Genomic DNA, 18,269 nt, shown 5'->3' on the forward strand with positions numbered 1-18,269 from the left:
TGCCACAGTTGTAATGCCTTCTCAAGGTCCAATTGCAGCAACAGAATTTCCATAGCTAATTTGTGGTTTTCATTGTCGTTGTGCGGATCCAATGTGCTTTTCTGAAAGTTCGTATTGCGAAATGATTTATGCAATCCAGTTTTTTTGTCACGCTGGGTGCACGCATCACAGAACATGTAGCCTCCATTATAATCCTCCTCATAGCGTAACCAGGAATATAATTGAGTCCATTTTGGCAGAAAAGTCCTTTTCTTGCTAGGAGTATTCTGTTATTTATCTTTCGTCGAATCGTTCGCTTCAAAACACGTGATTTCCTTCCCTTCGCGGTCTTCTGAAGAATTTCTCTGCCGTTTTTTTCGTGCCGGAATTATTGCCGTTGTTACCACTTTCTGTATTATGTTTTGACTTTTTACCGACACTGAGGAAATTACCAATTTTTTGTTGATTTGCACCTAATACCAACTGTTTTTACGGAGGCATACTTTTCTTTCACTCGACAACAACTAAAACAATGACGTCATCTCGAAGCAACGAGATCTTGTTTGCCGAGATCGGCGCGAGACCAAAACAACAATGGCAGATCTGCCTGACGAAAATTTTGGAGTGCGGTAAATCTTTGTTACAAAAGAAAAAAGTTATCGGGTAATAATGACAATTTGGTGTTAAAAAAAATGCATCCCGGGGATCCACGTTGATTTGACCCAATGCGTCCCCAGCAAAAATTATGCGTCTAGGACGCAGGGACGCGGGCAAACGAGAACACTGGTCATTCGTCTTTGTACTGCAAATCGACTGTTCTTTGTGGCACCAACAATATCCCAAATGAGGAAAACTGTACAAGCGCAATAATGCGCACATGTAAACAGATTATTTGAATAGAATGCACAAGTAATTGGAAAATAATAGGACTAACACAATCATTTCAATTGGGCTACTCACGGTCGCACTGAGACCTCAATTGGATTTCTGTGAATATTTAAATAGTTTTACAAAACCAGGATAAAGGCAATAGTTCTATTTCAACCGTAAACATTCCCAGTGACATGCAAGTTTCAAACCAAAACCAGAGAGTTTAATCTCAGTCAAAATAAATCAAAGTAAGAGACACATTTGAAGCCAAAATTATGTTTTGTGGTTTAGTTTCAAACTAGATATTTATGTTTCAGAAAATGTTTTGTCTAGTTTAGGATATCGAGTTTTGAGGGAAAGGGTTTGAAGTTTAGGTTAATAAAAAGTCTACTTTGCTCAATTAGATTGGGAACCTTGTTTAAGCCTTAGATTTAAAAAGACAACTTTACCAAAGCCCAGAAGCAGTAAACACACACTAAACCATGGTTGGCATCCTGTGCAGCAGATTTAATCAGCAAATTAACACATAAAACTGTGCCAATTAAAAAAAATGACGCACAGGCAATCAATAAGACCGTTTGTGAGATTGTTCATTTTTTGTTTTTTTCTTTAAACCCTGAGACAATTGTAGCAGGTTAAATAAGAAAAATACAATACTCCTCATGTATCAGGCAAAAAAACAGGTACAAAATGTTCACATAAAAAAAAAATCTATGGCCTTAATTAGTAGTTGTAAACATCTGTACATGGACTTGTGCAGAAAAAAATGATTGAAGGCACTTTAAAAACAGTGGTCAAAATGATTGCATGGGATTTTGTACAATATTACACCCGAGAAATGAAAATTCTACAATCGACAACCTGATCTTTAGGCATGATTTTAAAAAACAGGCAAAGAGCCCATGGGGTTAAGTTCAAACACTGTTTGACAGACAGGCACTGAATGCTTCATGATGTATGTCGAGTTTTTTTTGTGGATGGCTGACAGTCCCAAGTACACAACACTTTGAAATCCTGGTCAGAGCAGCCCTACCATTTGATCGATCTGCCTCATGTAGACACTTTTCAGGGGGAGCGTGTAGCGCCGTGAATCAGGGATCCGGAAGCACTGCATGACAAAATTAAGGATGATAATAATTGATTTAGATTTTTTGATATACCGCATTGTTTGGACTATAAGGCGCACCCAAAACCCCAAATTGGCCAGAAATTTAAATGTGGGCTTTATAATCTGGACAAAATTGGAAATGCGATACCATATTTGTGTTATGATTGATAGTTGATAAAGCAGACCATAATTGAATAACAATTGTCGCACTGGGGATCAAACCGAATAGCAAAAGCTTGAACAACAAATCCTAACCACCAGGCCGCTAGGGACATGGATGGTTGCAAACCATTGAATGCAACTGTGGTCATTGTAGTTGCTGTTTACGTTCCACCGGACGCTAACGTTCCACCGAATGCTAACGTTAGCATAGCGCTACATCTTCTGCCCGCTGCTATCAATAAACAGCAGCTCGCACACCCCGACGGAGCTTTTATTGTCGCCGGCGACTTTAATAAGGCATGCTTAAGGACTGTACTTCCCAAATTCATTAAATTCGTGGAATGAGCAATTGGGGGAAAAAACACTGGGCCGTGTGTACAGTAAGATCAAACATCTAGTTGGATCTGGCCATCTCTGTCTAGATAGATAGATAGATAGATACTTTATTCATCCCCTAAGGGAAATTCACATTTCCAGCAGCATCCCTGAGCTGAGAACAATACAATAATAAAGCCAAAAGAATACAATATGTATAATAATAATATTATAATATATATAATAATATAATATATACAATAATGTCCCTCACCCCCTCATCCACCCCGCTCCGGAGGGAAAAAAAGCCTATGCAACAAGGACAGTACAAACATCTTCTTTGTACCTTTATCTCTTTGTTTTCTTTGTCCTCACTGTAAAATGTGGACCTGGAGTGCCACCTCCAATTTCATTGTCACAATATATTCAACCCATGTTGTAACAATGACAATAAAGGTATATTCTATTCTATTCTATTCAGATGTCGTCCAACACTAGAGATACAGACGACACATAAAAAGCATTTGGGTCATTATCATTATCTTACTATTTTTAGTAACAGTACCAAGGGATGTAAGAGTAGAGACAATGTGGGGGTTGGGGTTTTTAAGGGTTATTGATCTATCTTCGTTATTCATTATCCATTATCCGTTATCGGTCAGTTCATAATACGCTACAAGGCCTAGGAGCCGGGACACTTACTCTCAGCCAAAAGGCCAAGCTAAGGTCCTAGCCCTAAAGCCTTGCTGCGATCATTGCGAATGCACCGTTCCCGGAGGTACTGCAATACCGGGCCGATGCGTGGAGTGGACAGAGCAAGCTCATATTCCATCTCCGAAATGCAAAAATCAAAGATAGTGACTTCATAGAAAGTACACAAAAGGCCAAGCTATTCGCATTTGCGGTTGTTTCACTTTTTTTCAACTCCACTAGACCACTAAGAAAATAGCCAGATCATGAAAAGGTCTTATCTCATTTTCACACTATTTTAGTCACGGTACCAGATATGTTAGAGAAATAGAAAGTGATTCAAGATTGGTTTACATTTTTGTTTCACTTTTCCTCAGCTCAAATTAAGCATTGCGAGTGACAAACATTTTGAATATGTGCTGCTATGTTTTGGTATCTTTAAGGACGAACAAATTACTTCCCACAATGCCTTTCCCTTCATTCAGTTCAGAATCTCGTGCGCTTCGTAAAGACTTTGCGAGTCAGTGATACAATACTCAGGGATCAGAATTTTCCGCGGATCCGCGGATTTCCGCTGTTTTTGAACCCCAAAGGCATTCCGACTTTTTCACTTTTTCTCTTGCGTAGCAAACAAATTCAAAATCCGACTGTCTCACTCTTTCCTTTATTGCTCTGGCGCACCCTGGCGGCCGTTAGAAAAATTGCTGCTTTATTCCTGGACCCTGGCTATTTCAGCTGAAAATGAAAATCTCCATTCTGATCCCTGAATACTGTATTCCAGTGGTACCTAACATTTTCTGTACCACATACTGGTTTAATGCCAAACAACATTTTTGCTAATTGGCCCAATTATAACATTGACAATTTGGAGCCATGACTAAAAAGTGTGATGATGAGGTAAAACCAAAGACCTTTTCATGTGTCGTCTGTATAGTGGTCTAGTGTATAGGATTTGGTGCACTTGATCTGAGTTCAAATCCTGTTTTATACAATGATATGCAATTGTGATCAGTGATTTATTCGACTGATCATTCAATGGCACAATATTGTTCGTGCATCTTTAGACATTACATTGGTTTTAATACCATGCACCTTATAGTCCAGTGCACCTTATATACAAAAAATATATCACAAAAGACCATTTTTGAGGGAGCGCCTTTTAATCCATTGCGCCTTATATTGCAAAAGACACGGTTATGATTTTCACAAATGAACATTGATGCTTACATTGCTGGCATTCCGCGAGGCTTGCTCAGTGTTGGGGGTCCACAACGGCGAGTCTTCTTCGCGTGGACACTTTGCGTTCCATCCTTTCTCCCGGAAGCGCTTATCGACGGGCATCACATGCCCCTCGGTGGTGAAGATGTACTTATTACCCGACTTGTGAAGTGGGTTATCCTCGTCGAACAGCTGCCGTCAAACAATAATGTCATATCACTTACTGCAAGCCTAGCTAGCAAATGATTATGGACGTCTACAGTTGACAATTAAATAGGTGAAATAAGATATATTTCAGACCTTTTCACAGCATTTCTCTCACATTGTTTGCATGCCCAAAAACGTATAACATTCAAACATTGCGGTGGTTTTGCGTATGGAGTTGCGTCTCTAACATATTGGTTCTGCTATTGGTGAACGTCATATAAGATGCTGGTCTAGTATTGGTTTGCGCCAAGGCATCATGAAAACGCCAAAATGCTATTGGCTGAACATCCTATCACGATGCGTTTCTCATCATTCAGTTCAGAATTCCTTGTGCTTCATAAAAACTTTGTGAGTTGGCGATAACAATATTGTGTATTTTTTGTAATATGTATTTTGGCTATGGGACCCAAGGCTCGCAGCGATGCTAAAGAACAAGCAAAAACATGATAACCATTGAAACAAAGCTTCTGATTATCAAAATGTACGAAAAAGGCAGATTAATTACTACCCTTGCTAAGTTGAATGACTGAAATCAATCATCGATCCTGGCTATAACTTAAATTTAAGGGAGGTAATTAAATCAAGGAAAACTTATTAGAGAATGATAGCCTTTGCAAGTAGAAGTATTAAAATTATTTTTAATAAGCTATAACCCCCGCCCCCCGCAGCTACTCTACTCGACCAGCTCAAGTCTCGTCAAATACATGTACAATCTAATTTTTCTTTTATATGTATATTTATGTTATTTAACCAAGAATACATATATTACACATAAATAGTACTTGACATATACCATTTAGTGTTTTATTCGTTTTTTTATCTGGGGTACTGGGACACATTAACTATGCGCCATAGGCTTCAATATAGCAATGTGGCTAAGTGGCAATTTCACCTCAGAATAGATTATTCCCATATCCGTGGGGTTTACCGTATGGCTGTCAATAGTATAAAAAGTGTTTGAAAATGAAGTAAACTTGTCATGGTGGGCAAGAGTTCATACCAGATAAAGATATTTGCAGGTCTCACTTAGAAAGAAACTCTCCATGCGGTCTTCTTTGGATTTGTCCACAACATGATGGAGAGTCGCGTAGCCACACCTGAAACATGCAGAATATTGTGTATCAATCATTTTAATCCACCTGCCCCAAAAAAAAAAGAATAAAAAAGCGTGCGAGGAAGGCACCAAGCTTACCTGACTTTCGTAGTGTTCTCAAGGCTCTGAAGAATATCCATTCCAACGTGCAAGTAGAAAGGATTTTTGGTCGCCTGCAAGGGCAATTAAGACATAAAAGCTATAAACCCAATACATTTTAATTATTTGTAATAAAATGGTTATAGATATCTTGTCTGATTTTGTCCTATCAAAATATTAGCTTCTCAAAAGTAGAAATTATTCAATTAATGTCTCAAAATAATGTTTCTGGACAGTTACATGTTTGAAAAGAATGAAATTAAAATACTGACCTTTGTAATCTGAGCAGATTAGTTTGACAAAATAATTGACAGATTAATTATCTATTCTAATTAGGGATGGCTGAGCACTGATACCAGGTATTGGTGTCATTGGCAAGATATTCTTTATTTTAAGGTATCAGGCTGCCTATCTAGTGGCTGTTTTATACAGTATGTTGCAGTAATGTCTCATTTATTGCAAATGCTATGTTCCAAAAAGAACCTGTGACAGGCAAAATCTGTGATTTAGAATCAGGGGTGGTTTTGGGTTCAGGACTCTCACTTTTTTGAAAATCACATAAAACTTTGTGGTTAGGACTATTATTATTACTACGCCGTACACACAAACATACACATACAGAAGAAAAAAACATGGAACTTTTTAGACAATGATGCATTCTATTCGACACTAGAATTCCACCCTACAATTGACATTTGTATCTCATACAGTGACCTACGATAGCGTGATATTTAGATAAAACCCAATGCATTTTAGATTGTCATCTACATAACTAGTGGTCCAGTGGTTGGAGTTCCGCCACGAACTGGGATCGAATCCCCTAGTACAACCAATGGTTTGCGATAACACTGTAAAGCTTTGTGTATAACGCACACCCAAACCTTGTGTTCTCAATTAGGTAAAAAGGGAATATGTGTCATATACAAATAAGTAAGTTACATTTCTAAGTTACATTAGGCCCTTTGATGACAGCCGATACGTGGATGTGGCCCTCGGTGAAAAGAAGTTGGAAACCCCTCTTTGAGGGTAGCACTTTTATTTTAAAAAAAAATATATATATATATTTTAGTTACCAAAACAATAGTGATGATCAAAAATCTGACTGTCATAAAAGTGAAGTCGGCTCACCTGATAAAGCAAGTAGGTGGACTCCACCAACTCGGGCCTGAGCGGGTAAAACAAGACATCAGGAGCCTGCCGCTGCCAGTTGTACCTCTCTGGCAAAGCCCCAAAACGCTTCCAGATGGCGTAGTAAAAGGCATGAAGGCAAATGGCATTCTCGACGTCACCTATTAACACCTAAAAATAGGACAAGAAAATGGTTTTCTTTAGATTTAGGTGACAAGTGTCACTATGTTTTAATGTGCATGCGCTGACTTGCAACCCGGGAAAAAAAGCCTGTAAGGAATCGATCCAGGTGTTCATGATCTCGCCACTCATCATGTTCACATTGACGTAAATGGGCGGGTCGCCTTCTCCTTCATTGCACGACTCTCGCCTATAAGAACAAAAATGATAATATTTCAAACAATTGAGCGCTCGGATGAGAAAAGGGGGTTTCCAAACTCACCCTCGCCTCAAGTGGTTCTGTATGCTGGCATAGGCAGCTTGAAACATAGCGTAGTCCTCCTTCTCGCCAAACAGGATGTACGACTTGAGCAGGTACTCATAGAATGAGTCCATACCAGCTCCCAGACCACTTTGCGTGCCCACCCAGTGGCCCGTCTGGATGTTGACGATGTTGCCTGATCAGGAAACAAATTAAAAAACTGATTCCAAAAGAGCTGGTTATTGATCACAATTAGTGTATCGCAAGGTTCAGCTGTTTTGGTAAAGAGCGAAACTGCAGTCGCCAGCTATTCGTACAGATAACATCGAACGTACGACCTGCTCGATTTAAGTCACGACCATGGCTCATTTTTTTCCAGCGGATGCTCAATTTTAATAGCAAATGGTTATTTTACCCCACTGATACTCATTTTTTACAACAGGTGGTTGTTTTATTTTGTTCAGGAGATGCTCATTTTTTTAGTTCAATGTATGGCACAGGGCGGCACCGCGGCTGAGTGGATAGCACGTCCGCGGCACAGTTCTAAAGTCATGGCATCAAATGTCACCTAGTGGCCGCCTGGGGCTTTTTCAAAGTTGTTTGATAATGGAAAATGATATGGTTTCTTGAAGAGGACAAACATTCAGAACGTTTTCCAATGAGTATAGATATATTCAGTGTGTGGTACTACATTTTTTTATAAGGCTTACAAAAAGCGTCACATTTTTTGCAGGTCCAAACATGTTTTTGGGAGGTCCAATATGGCTCGTTCAACATTTTGGGTTGCCATACACGGCCTTATCCACCTGGGATGTCGGGGCACCAATTCCTCCATTGTAAATTAGGCAAATAAAGCCTGGTGGCGCCCGACCCTCTCCAGGTCGTTCTTTTGGGTAAGGGTAAACTCCCCCCACAATAAATAGATAGGACTTGTTTCCAAGGTTACCAGTAGCAGGATAACCCTCCTGATCTGACTAAGATACAGCAATTTCATAATCTAGTCCCCGCTGTAGTTGATGTAAAGCGTCCTCCCTCTCTTCAGAAATGAGCTGGACCTCTGCTGCAGCCCATCACAGCCCGCAAAGCCTTCTGGTACGTATGTGACAATACTGATACCAGATCTTAAATCACTGGTAAAAAACTCTTTACTTACGAAATTTTGAGGAGACCCGTTTTGTTCATGTTAACGTTGTACTGTAAGCATTGCATCACTTGTGGCTTTCACATTCTTGTGACATTCATATTTTCGTGGATGACGTTACTTCCTTTTGATTTTGTGCCATACTAAAGGCTCTTTGTTCGAAAAAGTAATTTGAATTTTCATATAATTTTTAGATATCTTTCAGTTTTTATTCTTATTTTGAAGCTAACTTCCAATAAGGTTAAACAAGTACAAATTATTTAGTGAAAAGAGAGCTTGGTCCCACAAAGATGACATTCACAAGTCCATTAATAATTGTGCAAGTTTGGAAATTAGCTAATTAATGCATGTCCAAAACAATTAACAGAGTAGCATTTTTTAGCCCACACATAGTAATCAATTTGTTTACAGATTAAAGTCCCTCAAAGAATGCCTTTTCTAGGACCGATTCCAATTTTGGCACCAGGGGAATACTTGCTACCGGTAAGAGCGGAGAATACAAAACACATTGCTGCCAGCTCCTGGTGGTAGATGAAGCTGCAGGCAAACACTTTCATGGCTGTCTGAGGAAACTTCCCAGACAGGGCCGACTCCCAGGCAAGGGAAAACCAAGCCTGAAAATCTCCATGAAAAAGCATTGATCTTGTTTATTTTGCCCGCATACTCGGCCACTGCTAACAATGCCCGTTTGGAGTGCTCTTTATGTCCTCGTCATAATATACATACAATTTAATTCTTACGACATAAAAGTTTGCCTATCCTGTAAGGTAGACGTCAGGACTCAGCGCAGTAAATACATATCGCCTCGGCAGCAGATGGCGAAATTGTAATGGATTTACGACCAGTTTGTCAGAATGGATCCTGGTCGTGAGTCAGATGTTAACCTGTAATAACACTTATCAAACAATGTACTGTACCGAGCAGACCAGTTTCACTGTTCCTCAGCTTCCAGAGGGCCTTGACAGCTCGCCGAGCCACAGACTCAAACGTGGTATCTCCCGTCAGACGGCTCAGAATTCCAAACTCCACGAGTAGGGATCCGGCTCCCGCAGTGCACGTCTCGTTAATACTGCCAGACGGGACTCCAGTTTTTAAGTTTACCTTCATTCGAGAAACAAAATTAATTACAGCAAAATAAGAAAGAGTCAATGCAAAGACCAGAGGATGGAGACACCAACCCTGGGATACGGGATGCCTGTGCTGGTGTTTTCAAAGGCGGGGAGCAAACGCACGGCTAGGTCTTGAGCCAAGTCCAGAAGTTGGTTATCGTAACCCTCATAGCTCAACCTTCCGAATGGATGTTTGGAATCCGTGAGGAGAATGTGAGCCGAGATGAGACTCCCTAGTATCCTTCATAAGACCCAACCAGACCAGATTGTTAATAATAATTAAAGACGCTTGTAATGCATGGTTTTAGAGATTTTTAAAAATAGAACAGTTACTACTAGTTTTGTTAAAGGCTGAAGCTCTAAAGCCCTTTACCCCCTAAAGCTTTAACTCACTGACGTCTCAACTCATAAACTTAACCTTAAAATTGCTTCACTTAATAGTAATAGCACCTTTCAGAATTAAAGTTAAAGCAGCGTTAAATTCAAAAACACAAATATCAGTATAATAAATTTACTATGGAAACCTCATATCATGTTAACAGTATAACACTATGATGTTTTGTGGAGGTTTACAATATTTAAAAAATACAACTGGGATGCATGACTTTTTCACCATTTAATTCTAAATTTTAGGTTTACTCGGTCAGTTTACAAATATGCATGAAAATCATCATGATTTACTCCATTCTGCTTTGCAGGACAGAATTGACGGATATACAGTGGGACCTCGCTACTTCGCGCTTCGACATTCGCGGATTCAGAGCTTTGCGGGCCTAAAAAATAATAATAATAATAAAATTAAATTTAAAAAAAAAAAAATATATATATATATATATACATATACATATATATATATATATATATATATTTTTTTTTTTTTAAGTATTTTTGAAGGGGCGTCGCTACTTCATAGTTCCATGTTCGCAGGTTCAGAGCTTCGCAAGTCTAAAAAATAATAACAATTAAATAAAATTAAAAAAAATAAATGTATATATATATATATATATATATATATATATATTTATTTATTTTTTTTTATTATTTTTTTTTTTAACCATTTTTTAAGGTGCGCCGCTACTTCGCGGATTTTCACTTATCGCGGGTGGTTTTGGTCCCCATTAACCGCGATAACCGAGGTCCCACTGTATTAAAATGTCATTTCGGTGAGTCCGTCCGTTTGTCTTAGTCAACAAAAACAGCTTGTGTCACTTAAAAAGGCCACAAGAAGTGGCACTTTTTGGAGGCAGGGGAAAATTAATTTATCCGTTATGTGATTATTTTAAACATGTTTTCACTGAGCTCTATTTAAAACATGTCTCAATACTCGGTTTAAAAACATCCATCCATCCATCCATTTTCTGCTCTGCTTTATCCTCACTAGGGTTGCGGGGGTGCTGGAGCCCATCCCAGCCATCTTCGGGCAGTGGGCAGGGGACACCCTGAACTGGTTGCCAGCCAGTCGCAGGGCCCACTGAGAATGACAACTCACTCACCTATTCACACCCAGGGACAATTTTGCACATCATTACTGTCATGTGTTCATCTTAAGCAGTTTAAAAGTAACGTTTTTTTTTAATTTAAGGTTAAAAAACAATTTGTTTGTATGGGTAGTGTAATGGCTGCGGTGTCCAAAACATTCCTCTTTAAAACTAGACAAAAACAATATTATCAACCACACTTTTAAACTAATTTGCTGCTTGTAATATCCTAACATGAAAACAAACATATACTGTGGTATTTTTAAAATCTTAAAATTTCTAGTTTCTTCATCATCTATATACGGCTCACCACGGCTAACCACTTGGTGGGGCATAAGAATAATTTCCAACAAAAGGATACATTTAATTACATGATGGTGCTGTTTAAGAAACTATCTATTGTATTTTTTAGCCCACAGATTGCCCTTTTGTAGTTCTTTTGAACAAAAACTATAACTATTTTTAATTCAGTGTAAAAACATAAATCTATGGGAGGAACAGTGAAGCTTCGAGAACAAAATTAGGCATCAACTTTTCAGCATTATAATTTAGGCAAGCTCGAAGTGAAATCATAAAAACATATTGTTAATAGAATAATCCCTTGAAATATGGTTAATGAAATGTTTGAAAGGTAAAGAAAAAAGTGTAACTAATTTCTCAAAAGTATGAATCTTTTAAAAAGTACTATCTCCCTTATTATGTTTTCTTGGGAAATCAAAGGGTATAGTGGCAATGTATGAACGTACAAATAATGTATTGTTACGACAAATGTTTGTTATTGTGTTTATGGTTTTGCAGCAGGTACCTGATGTTGGCTTCAAAGACCTGCACGGTTGAGTCCTTGTCAAATGACACAGTGTCAATAACGAGCTCAACGGCCCGCTGGAACTCGGTGACATTTCCAAGCACCTGAGGGAGAAACTCGAAATGAAATATTTGGCACCAATGTCATTATAAAAAGAAAAGAAACCAGTTCAGACCGTACTTCCCAAATGAATCACATACCAGCAAGGTGTCTAAGACGTCAATGAGCGTCAGCGAGTAGTTTCCCAGAACATCATTGATGTTGATGTTAGATCTGTAGTTCAAAGCAAAACCATTTGTAAACAACTTGCAGGACGGAACTGATATGATAGATGTAAACTAATACTGTATATTTTAACTACTTTGTACCATTTTAAATTGTGAGTGAGCGTAAGATATGTCTGCTGACGTTTGGCTAATGCTTTTTTTTGGTATGTTGATCCTTTTAGTTGACTATAAAATCTTTCAGACATGGAAAAAGTCACAAAAGGTACAAATTGAATTAGTTTAAATCCTCATATTATGTAATAAGAAATTACAGTGGAGTTCCCGGACTTGGGTGAATTCATTTACTGTAGATGTTGCATGATTGTAGGTACTTTAGTTTCATCATTTCTAAACTTCAAGTACTCTCTGTGTCCCGTTTTGGCAATGCCCACCACTGTCTGACTACATATTAATAGAAGCATAGTGCATAAATCATGTGTAGATTATTTACTGCTTATAGCTATCATAGCAAACCATCTCTTATCAGGCATCTGAAAATGCCAAAGAGTCTTTGTCAAGGAATTGGGTAATAGGTTGAAAAGGTAAAATCAATATAGTACACACTTCTGCCACCTATGTTTAACTTTCTGTTTCGTTTTTGCTTGTTCTTATTCTCCTTCTACTACAATTGTAAATATTACAAACTTGATTTATTGATACTTAAAATAGCAGTATAACAGTGACGTGCAGTCAGGGGAGGCACAGCTTCACTTTTCATTATGGAAATGTTCGCATTATGTTATGATTATTATTAAGACAAAAGTCTGGAACGCATTACTAAGTAGAGCATCTGCAAATGCAGAGTAAGGAAAGCAATTCTCTAGCCTCGTGGCAGAGGGCAATATTGAGACCAAGGATTCTAATTTAGCACACACCTCGGCCCCAAACAATACCATTTTTGATAGTATTGGCAAGCTAAAAGCATGTCAAGGCATCCATTTTTTTTCTTATTGCTACTTCTTTTCTTATTGGAGGATAACCTATCTATTGATGCTTTTATTCGAAGGGAGCAGTATATAGACTTTTATTCATAAGTTAAGGGTATGACATTAAAAGCTTTCTCTATACTAGATTATATATTGCTTTCCTGCTCTGTCAATTAAATGACAATAAATTTTTAAATCTGATTGTGCCTCACCAGAGAAAAACCTTACCGCATACGATATAAATAACGTAACAGCTTTCAGTTATTTTAATGATCTACAAACCTATAGATTATTTTGAAGAGAATAAGAAACTTAAAAGAACAGCAAGGAATTTGGAACTACTTTACTCGCTGCGGTCAAGTCTTGGCTATTGTCATTATTGCAGCTTCTGTCAAGCTCCTTATACTGAGCGTGCAAGTACATGCTTTTGCTAGATACGCTCAAAATATATACTTCTTTTTTAATCTTTCTTTGAGTTCTGGTTGGGCATTTGGACTGTACTTGAGTCATTTCTTTTCTTACCTTTACCAATTTCATGCTACAATAATAAATAGAAGGCCAAAAATCACGGAAAGAGCACGATCACACAGTAGAGATATTCTCCGACTGGCTAAAGAACCCCTGCCTATCATACCTGATAATGAAACTTCACCCTCTTTGTTCCATCTGCAGACCCAAAAGACACACTAGACCCTCCACAAGGCAACCCCTTTGTTCCTACTGGTTAGTTCACGATTATGTTGATTGGATTACTGGAGCCGACTGACAACGTTTCCCATTGTAATTAAAAAAAATCTATGGCTATGTTCTTGTGTCATGATAGAACAATGATTCATGATTCCTGATCATAAAATGTTTAGTTTGGGACATTTACCAACATGTGTACGTGACAGAAAAATAACCATTGGCAACCAAATAGAGAGTTTTTTATTAGTTAATCACATCAAATTACAGCATGCAATACAAATCGGGCTCGCAAGGGAGGGGCACACGGGGAAGGTCCGCCTTCCCTCCAGTTTCATCCCTCAAGGGTGGATTTAAGTCACATCAGCTATAATAGGTGGATGCACAGACCCCTCATTCTCTTTATGCTGCCGGATGAGGGGAAGCCTCCAAACCATGGGCCAACCCCCGTCGTGGTGTGGGGCCCTCAGATCGAGATCTTTAAATCACTCCTGGGCCCCAAAATGTTTCCTGCCGCTGGCCAAGACATGACCCACAAACTTGGGCATGTAATGGACAACATGCTGTCTGTTTTTTGGGGTAGCAGTAAGCTTAGTATCCATTTCTTAGGCAAATTTACCAAATTAGGCACGACAATACCAAATCATATACTTTTTAAAGATATTACTAAGTTGCCATCTCTATTCAACTCCAAATCTTTTCCCCACACTGTTTCTTTTTTGTTGATTAGAAATGTGAGTTTCTCTTGTCAACAATGTCCTTAGTTCTATATTTTGATTTAATTTTCCTTGCCACGTAAAGAAAACATAGTTTGTTAGAATCAAACTACATTTGCATTAGTTATGTGTGTGTCTAAATTATTCTTCTTAAATATAAATTTCTCTTAAGACAGTTTCCAGTACCTCACCCCCATTCAGAGTCGAAATAATTGTATTTTCATTAAATAACGGAATCCAGACTTCGTGGTCGCCACCATGTTTCTCTTGAATCTTGTTGCTACTCTGCGCTCATATGGCAATGGTTTTTGATCGCATTAGACATAAAATGGCCATCTAATGGTCGAATATTACTTAATGTAGCTCTTGGCTATTTCATGTCAATTTTGTTTGGAATGATGCAATAATTTTCCATCAAAAAAGAAACCCTTAATAGAGAAAACATTCAACTTTTAAGGCCACCTCAAACAACGGACCCACATTTAATTTATTACTGATCATTTGAAACTTTTCATTGGTCTGACAAAAATGTGGTATTGTTTGAAGGATTTTTAATTTTATTTAATAGACTATAAGGGATTTAATATAATACAAATTAAATTTTGCTGAATGCAGTGGGGATTTTACACAGGAAAGGCTTGGGGTCAGTGTGGCCTGGACAAGAATTATGTTTAAAGAAAGCCGAGAACGAGGACAAGGGGTGACGCAGGGAAAAGGAGACGAGGTTTCTGATAAACTTTCTTGTTGTGAGTCCTCTAGACGTGGCGGCGTCTTCCGGCGAGGAGGAGGTGATGTTGGCACCTGGCCCGCCCCAGGGGAGGAGTCAGCGCACCCCATGGGAGGGGCCCATTTCCCGACATGTCAAAAGGACAGAACACGGACGACAGAGAGAGACAAGACAGACAGACAGGACCAGAGACGAAAAGATGGGGGGCTCGACAAGACTAATTAGACAATAATTTGGCTAAATTCGATGGAATTCACTTAGCTAAATACTTTAAAAAAATAAATCTGCCCCCGTATAAAAAAACCTGTCTCTTGTCAATATTTTTTCCTTAATATCAAGAAAAAAGCACACAGTTAGGAGAATAAAGTTTGTGTTTGGTTAATGGAGTCAGATAACTAATTTGAACAATTTGGTAAACGCTACATTTATGGTATAGTTTAATTACTAACACGAATAACTCCATCTAATTTCATAGATTCACTTTTTGCATTCTGTAACTGTACCAAAGTTTCGTCAACTCACGGGTTTTGAACGTCCGGGCCTCTGCCCTCGCAGTCAATCGGGTTGAGCTCGTCTTTGGGGAATGCATATTTCATGTAGTTGTCATAACCAAAGTAGAACATTTCTTTGGCTTTCTCTTTCATTGCGGCTTTCAGCGTGCCCGGGAACGAGCTGTATCTGCGGACGTAATCGTCCTTATTGGCGTCAAAGAAGCTCAAGTAGGACTTCTCAGGAGACTCCCCCGCCACCTGGGCGCAGGAGCCGGTGGTCTCCTCATGTTCGTGGCTTCTAATCCTCTGGGACCATGAGTCGCTCCGTTTCTTCTCCCCTGTCGAGGCTTCCTTCTTCGTGGAGTGGCTGGTGCCCAAGCTAACATATGCTCCGAGTCCGAAGGCGAGCCAAAGACTGACGGATAGTCTCAACACCACCAGACCAAATACTAACGACCTCCATTGCATCTTTCCTTCGACTGACTTTGAAAAAGCATAATTTTGGTGCGTACACCAGCGTAAAGTAGACCGAGACACTGTTTCGGGCCCTCCTCTGGCCACGGACGCGTGAAGTGACAGTGCCGTGAATCACACCGCTGCTGTCAACAAACAAGCCCCTTCCAAGATCCGGCCATGTCATTGGATGTCATACTATGACGTCGGCATATTTTCTTGCAATGATTTGTTCCAAAAACTGTCAATCACAGAGTGCAGGTTCGTGGCAATGCTGACGCTTAACATACAAACCAATAGTAATAAATGGCGTCACTTTTTTGGCTTTAATTTTGAAATCATTATAATAGCAATAAATTACTATTTTAAACAATGTCCGTATTCCCTAAAAAAATGTTTAAGTTTTTCCTATATAGATGGACTGGTATTAGTAAGGGCAGCACGGCGGCGCAGTGGTTAGCGCTTGTGCGGCACAGTTCATGTCATGGGAACCTGTCGTGGGTTCAAATCCAGCTCCAGACTTCCTGTGCGGAGTTTGTATGTTCTCCCCGTGCTTGCGTGGGTTTCCTCCGGGCACTCCGGTTTCCTCCCACATTCCAAAAACATGCATTTCAGGTGAATTGGCCGGTCCAAATTGTCCCTAGGTGTGAATGAGCGAATGAGTTGTCTGTCCCTGTGTGCCCTGCGATTGGCTGGCAACCAGTTCAGGGTGTCCCCTGCCCATTGCCCGGAGATGGCTGGGATGGGCTCCAGCCCCCCCGCGACCCTAATGAGGATAAGCGGTACGGCTGATGAGATGAGATGAGATGGTATTAGTAAAATATCAATTTTATTTTTTTCACCGCAAGAAAAGTGAGGCAAACAGCGGCCATTTTACGTTGCCACAAGTAAACGTCACTAGAAAAACATCGCAGCTTTATGTCTGCCCTTTTAATATTCCCCGTACAGTTTTACTGTGATACATGTTATCTCGTAGGACCATTTGTAAAGCAGGTGTCATGACTGATATGCATGTTATACGCAGGGTTGGGTAGAGTTACTTTGAATTGATTACTTTAAATTACTTTTGGATTACTCCAATACCAAATATGCTAATAAAGACAAAATAAACTAAATATGAATAAAATTATGACTCACAACACGTGGTAAACTTTATCTCCTGGCTTTGATCTCCGGCAAAACCAACATAAAATGCGACAGAAACAAAATGAAAATATATCCAAACAGCTTGCCAACATCATTTTTGCCGTTCAGTGTATTCTGTTACTCCCCAAGCCTGCACAAAATTTATTCATATTTAGTTTCTTTTGTCTTTTATTAGCATATTTGGTATTGGAGTAATCCAAAAGTAATTGAAAGTAATCAGTTTAAAGTAACCCTACCCAACCCTGTACACCAGTAGTACATATACAGCTTTCCTTACTCAATACTGTCACAGTCTGACTGTCAGATTTGGTTCTCTCGCGCCACAATCATTATTCTGGATTTGTGAACTATAATGGACAATGGTAGCTGTTTGGCCGTACCTCTTGCCATGATCTTTGATTTTTGCATTTCGGAGATGGAATAAGAGCTAGCTCTGTCCACTCCACGCATCGGCCCGGTATTGCAGTACCTCCGGGAACGGTGCATTCGCAATGATCGCAGCAAGGCTTTAGGGCTAGGACCTTAGCTTGGCCTTTTGGCTGAGAGTAAGTGTCCCGGCTCCTAGGCTTTGTAGCGGATTATGAACTGACCGATAATGGATAATGAATAACGAAGATAGAACAATAACCCTTAAAAACCCTGTGCAGTTCCTTGACAAATACTTAATGGCACAGTTTATCAAGCGCCTGCTTATGGTAAATAAACTTAATTCATAAAACAAACAAACATTGATTTAACAAAAAATCCACTTGTTTACGGTTGAACAACACATTCCAGTGACATCTACTGGTCAACTATCACTATCCAGAGTTAAAAAACTCAATCATATTTAGTTTCTTTTGTCTTTTATTAGCATATTTGGTATTGGAGTAATCCAAAAGTAATTGAAAGTAATCCAGTTAAAGTAACCCTACCCAACCCTGGTTATACGCTGCAGGACAACAGAGGAGGCTCAGCCAGGTTAGGGTGTGGTTCAATGGCTGAAGATCCTGAGGCCATCTGCCGCTTTAGTGTGGCGGAGCCTTCCTCAGGTCCCT

General features: G+C 39.3%; 1 protein-coding gene and 2 pseudogenes across 1 annotated transcript; 1 reads left to right on the top strand and 2 right to left on the bottom strand.

Moving 5' to 3' along the window:
* Positions 1-1,330: 1,330 nt before the first annotated feature.
* On the bottom strand, positions 1,331-16,234 carry edem1 (ER degradation enhancer, mannosidase alpha-like 1). The gene is made up of 12 exons (XM_088338857.1): positions 15,665-16,234; positions 12,024-12,096; positions 11,824-11,927; positions 9,610-9,781; positions 9,349-9,532; positions 7,312-7,486; positions 7,119-7,239; positions 6,870-7,040; positions 5,742-5,815; positions 5,550-5,646; positions 4,352-4,534; positions 1,331-1,957 (listed from the first exon to the last, which is right to left on the bottom strand). The coding sequence occupies exons 1-12, from the start codon at positions 16,099-16,101 to the stop codon at positions 1,868-1,870; spliced, it is 1,881 nt and encodes a 626-aa protein (XP_088194983.1). The 5' UTR covers positions 16,102-16,234; the 3' UTR covers positions 1,331-1,867.
* LOC148364681 (U2 spliceosomal RNA) lies at positions 3,191-3,327 on the bottom strand (annotated as a pseudogene).
* Positions 16,235-17,626: 1,392 nt separating the features above from the next.
* Positions 17,627-17,716, top strand: LOC148364682 (U2 spliceosomal RNA; annotated as a pseudogene).
* The last annotated feature ends 553 nt before the right edge of the window (positions 17,717-18,269 follow it).

Source organism: Urocampus carinirostris, chromosome 6 (genome assembly GCF_059441175.1).
Source record: "Urocampus carinirostris isolate Australia breed hairy pipefish chromosome 6, RoL_Ucar_1.0, whole genome shotgun sequence".
In the NCBI taxonomy this organism is placed as follows: domain Eukaryota; kingdom Metazoa; phylum Chordata; class Actinopteri; order Syngnathiformes; family Syngnathidae; genus Urocampus; species Urocampus carinirostris.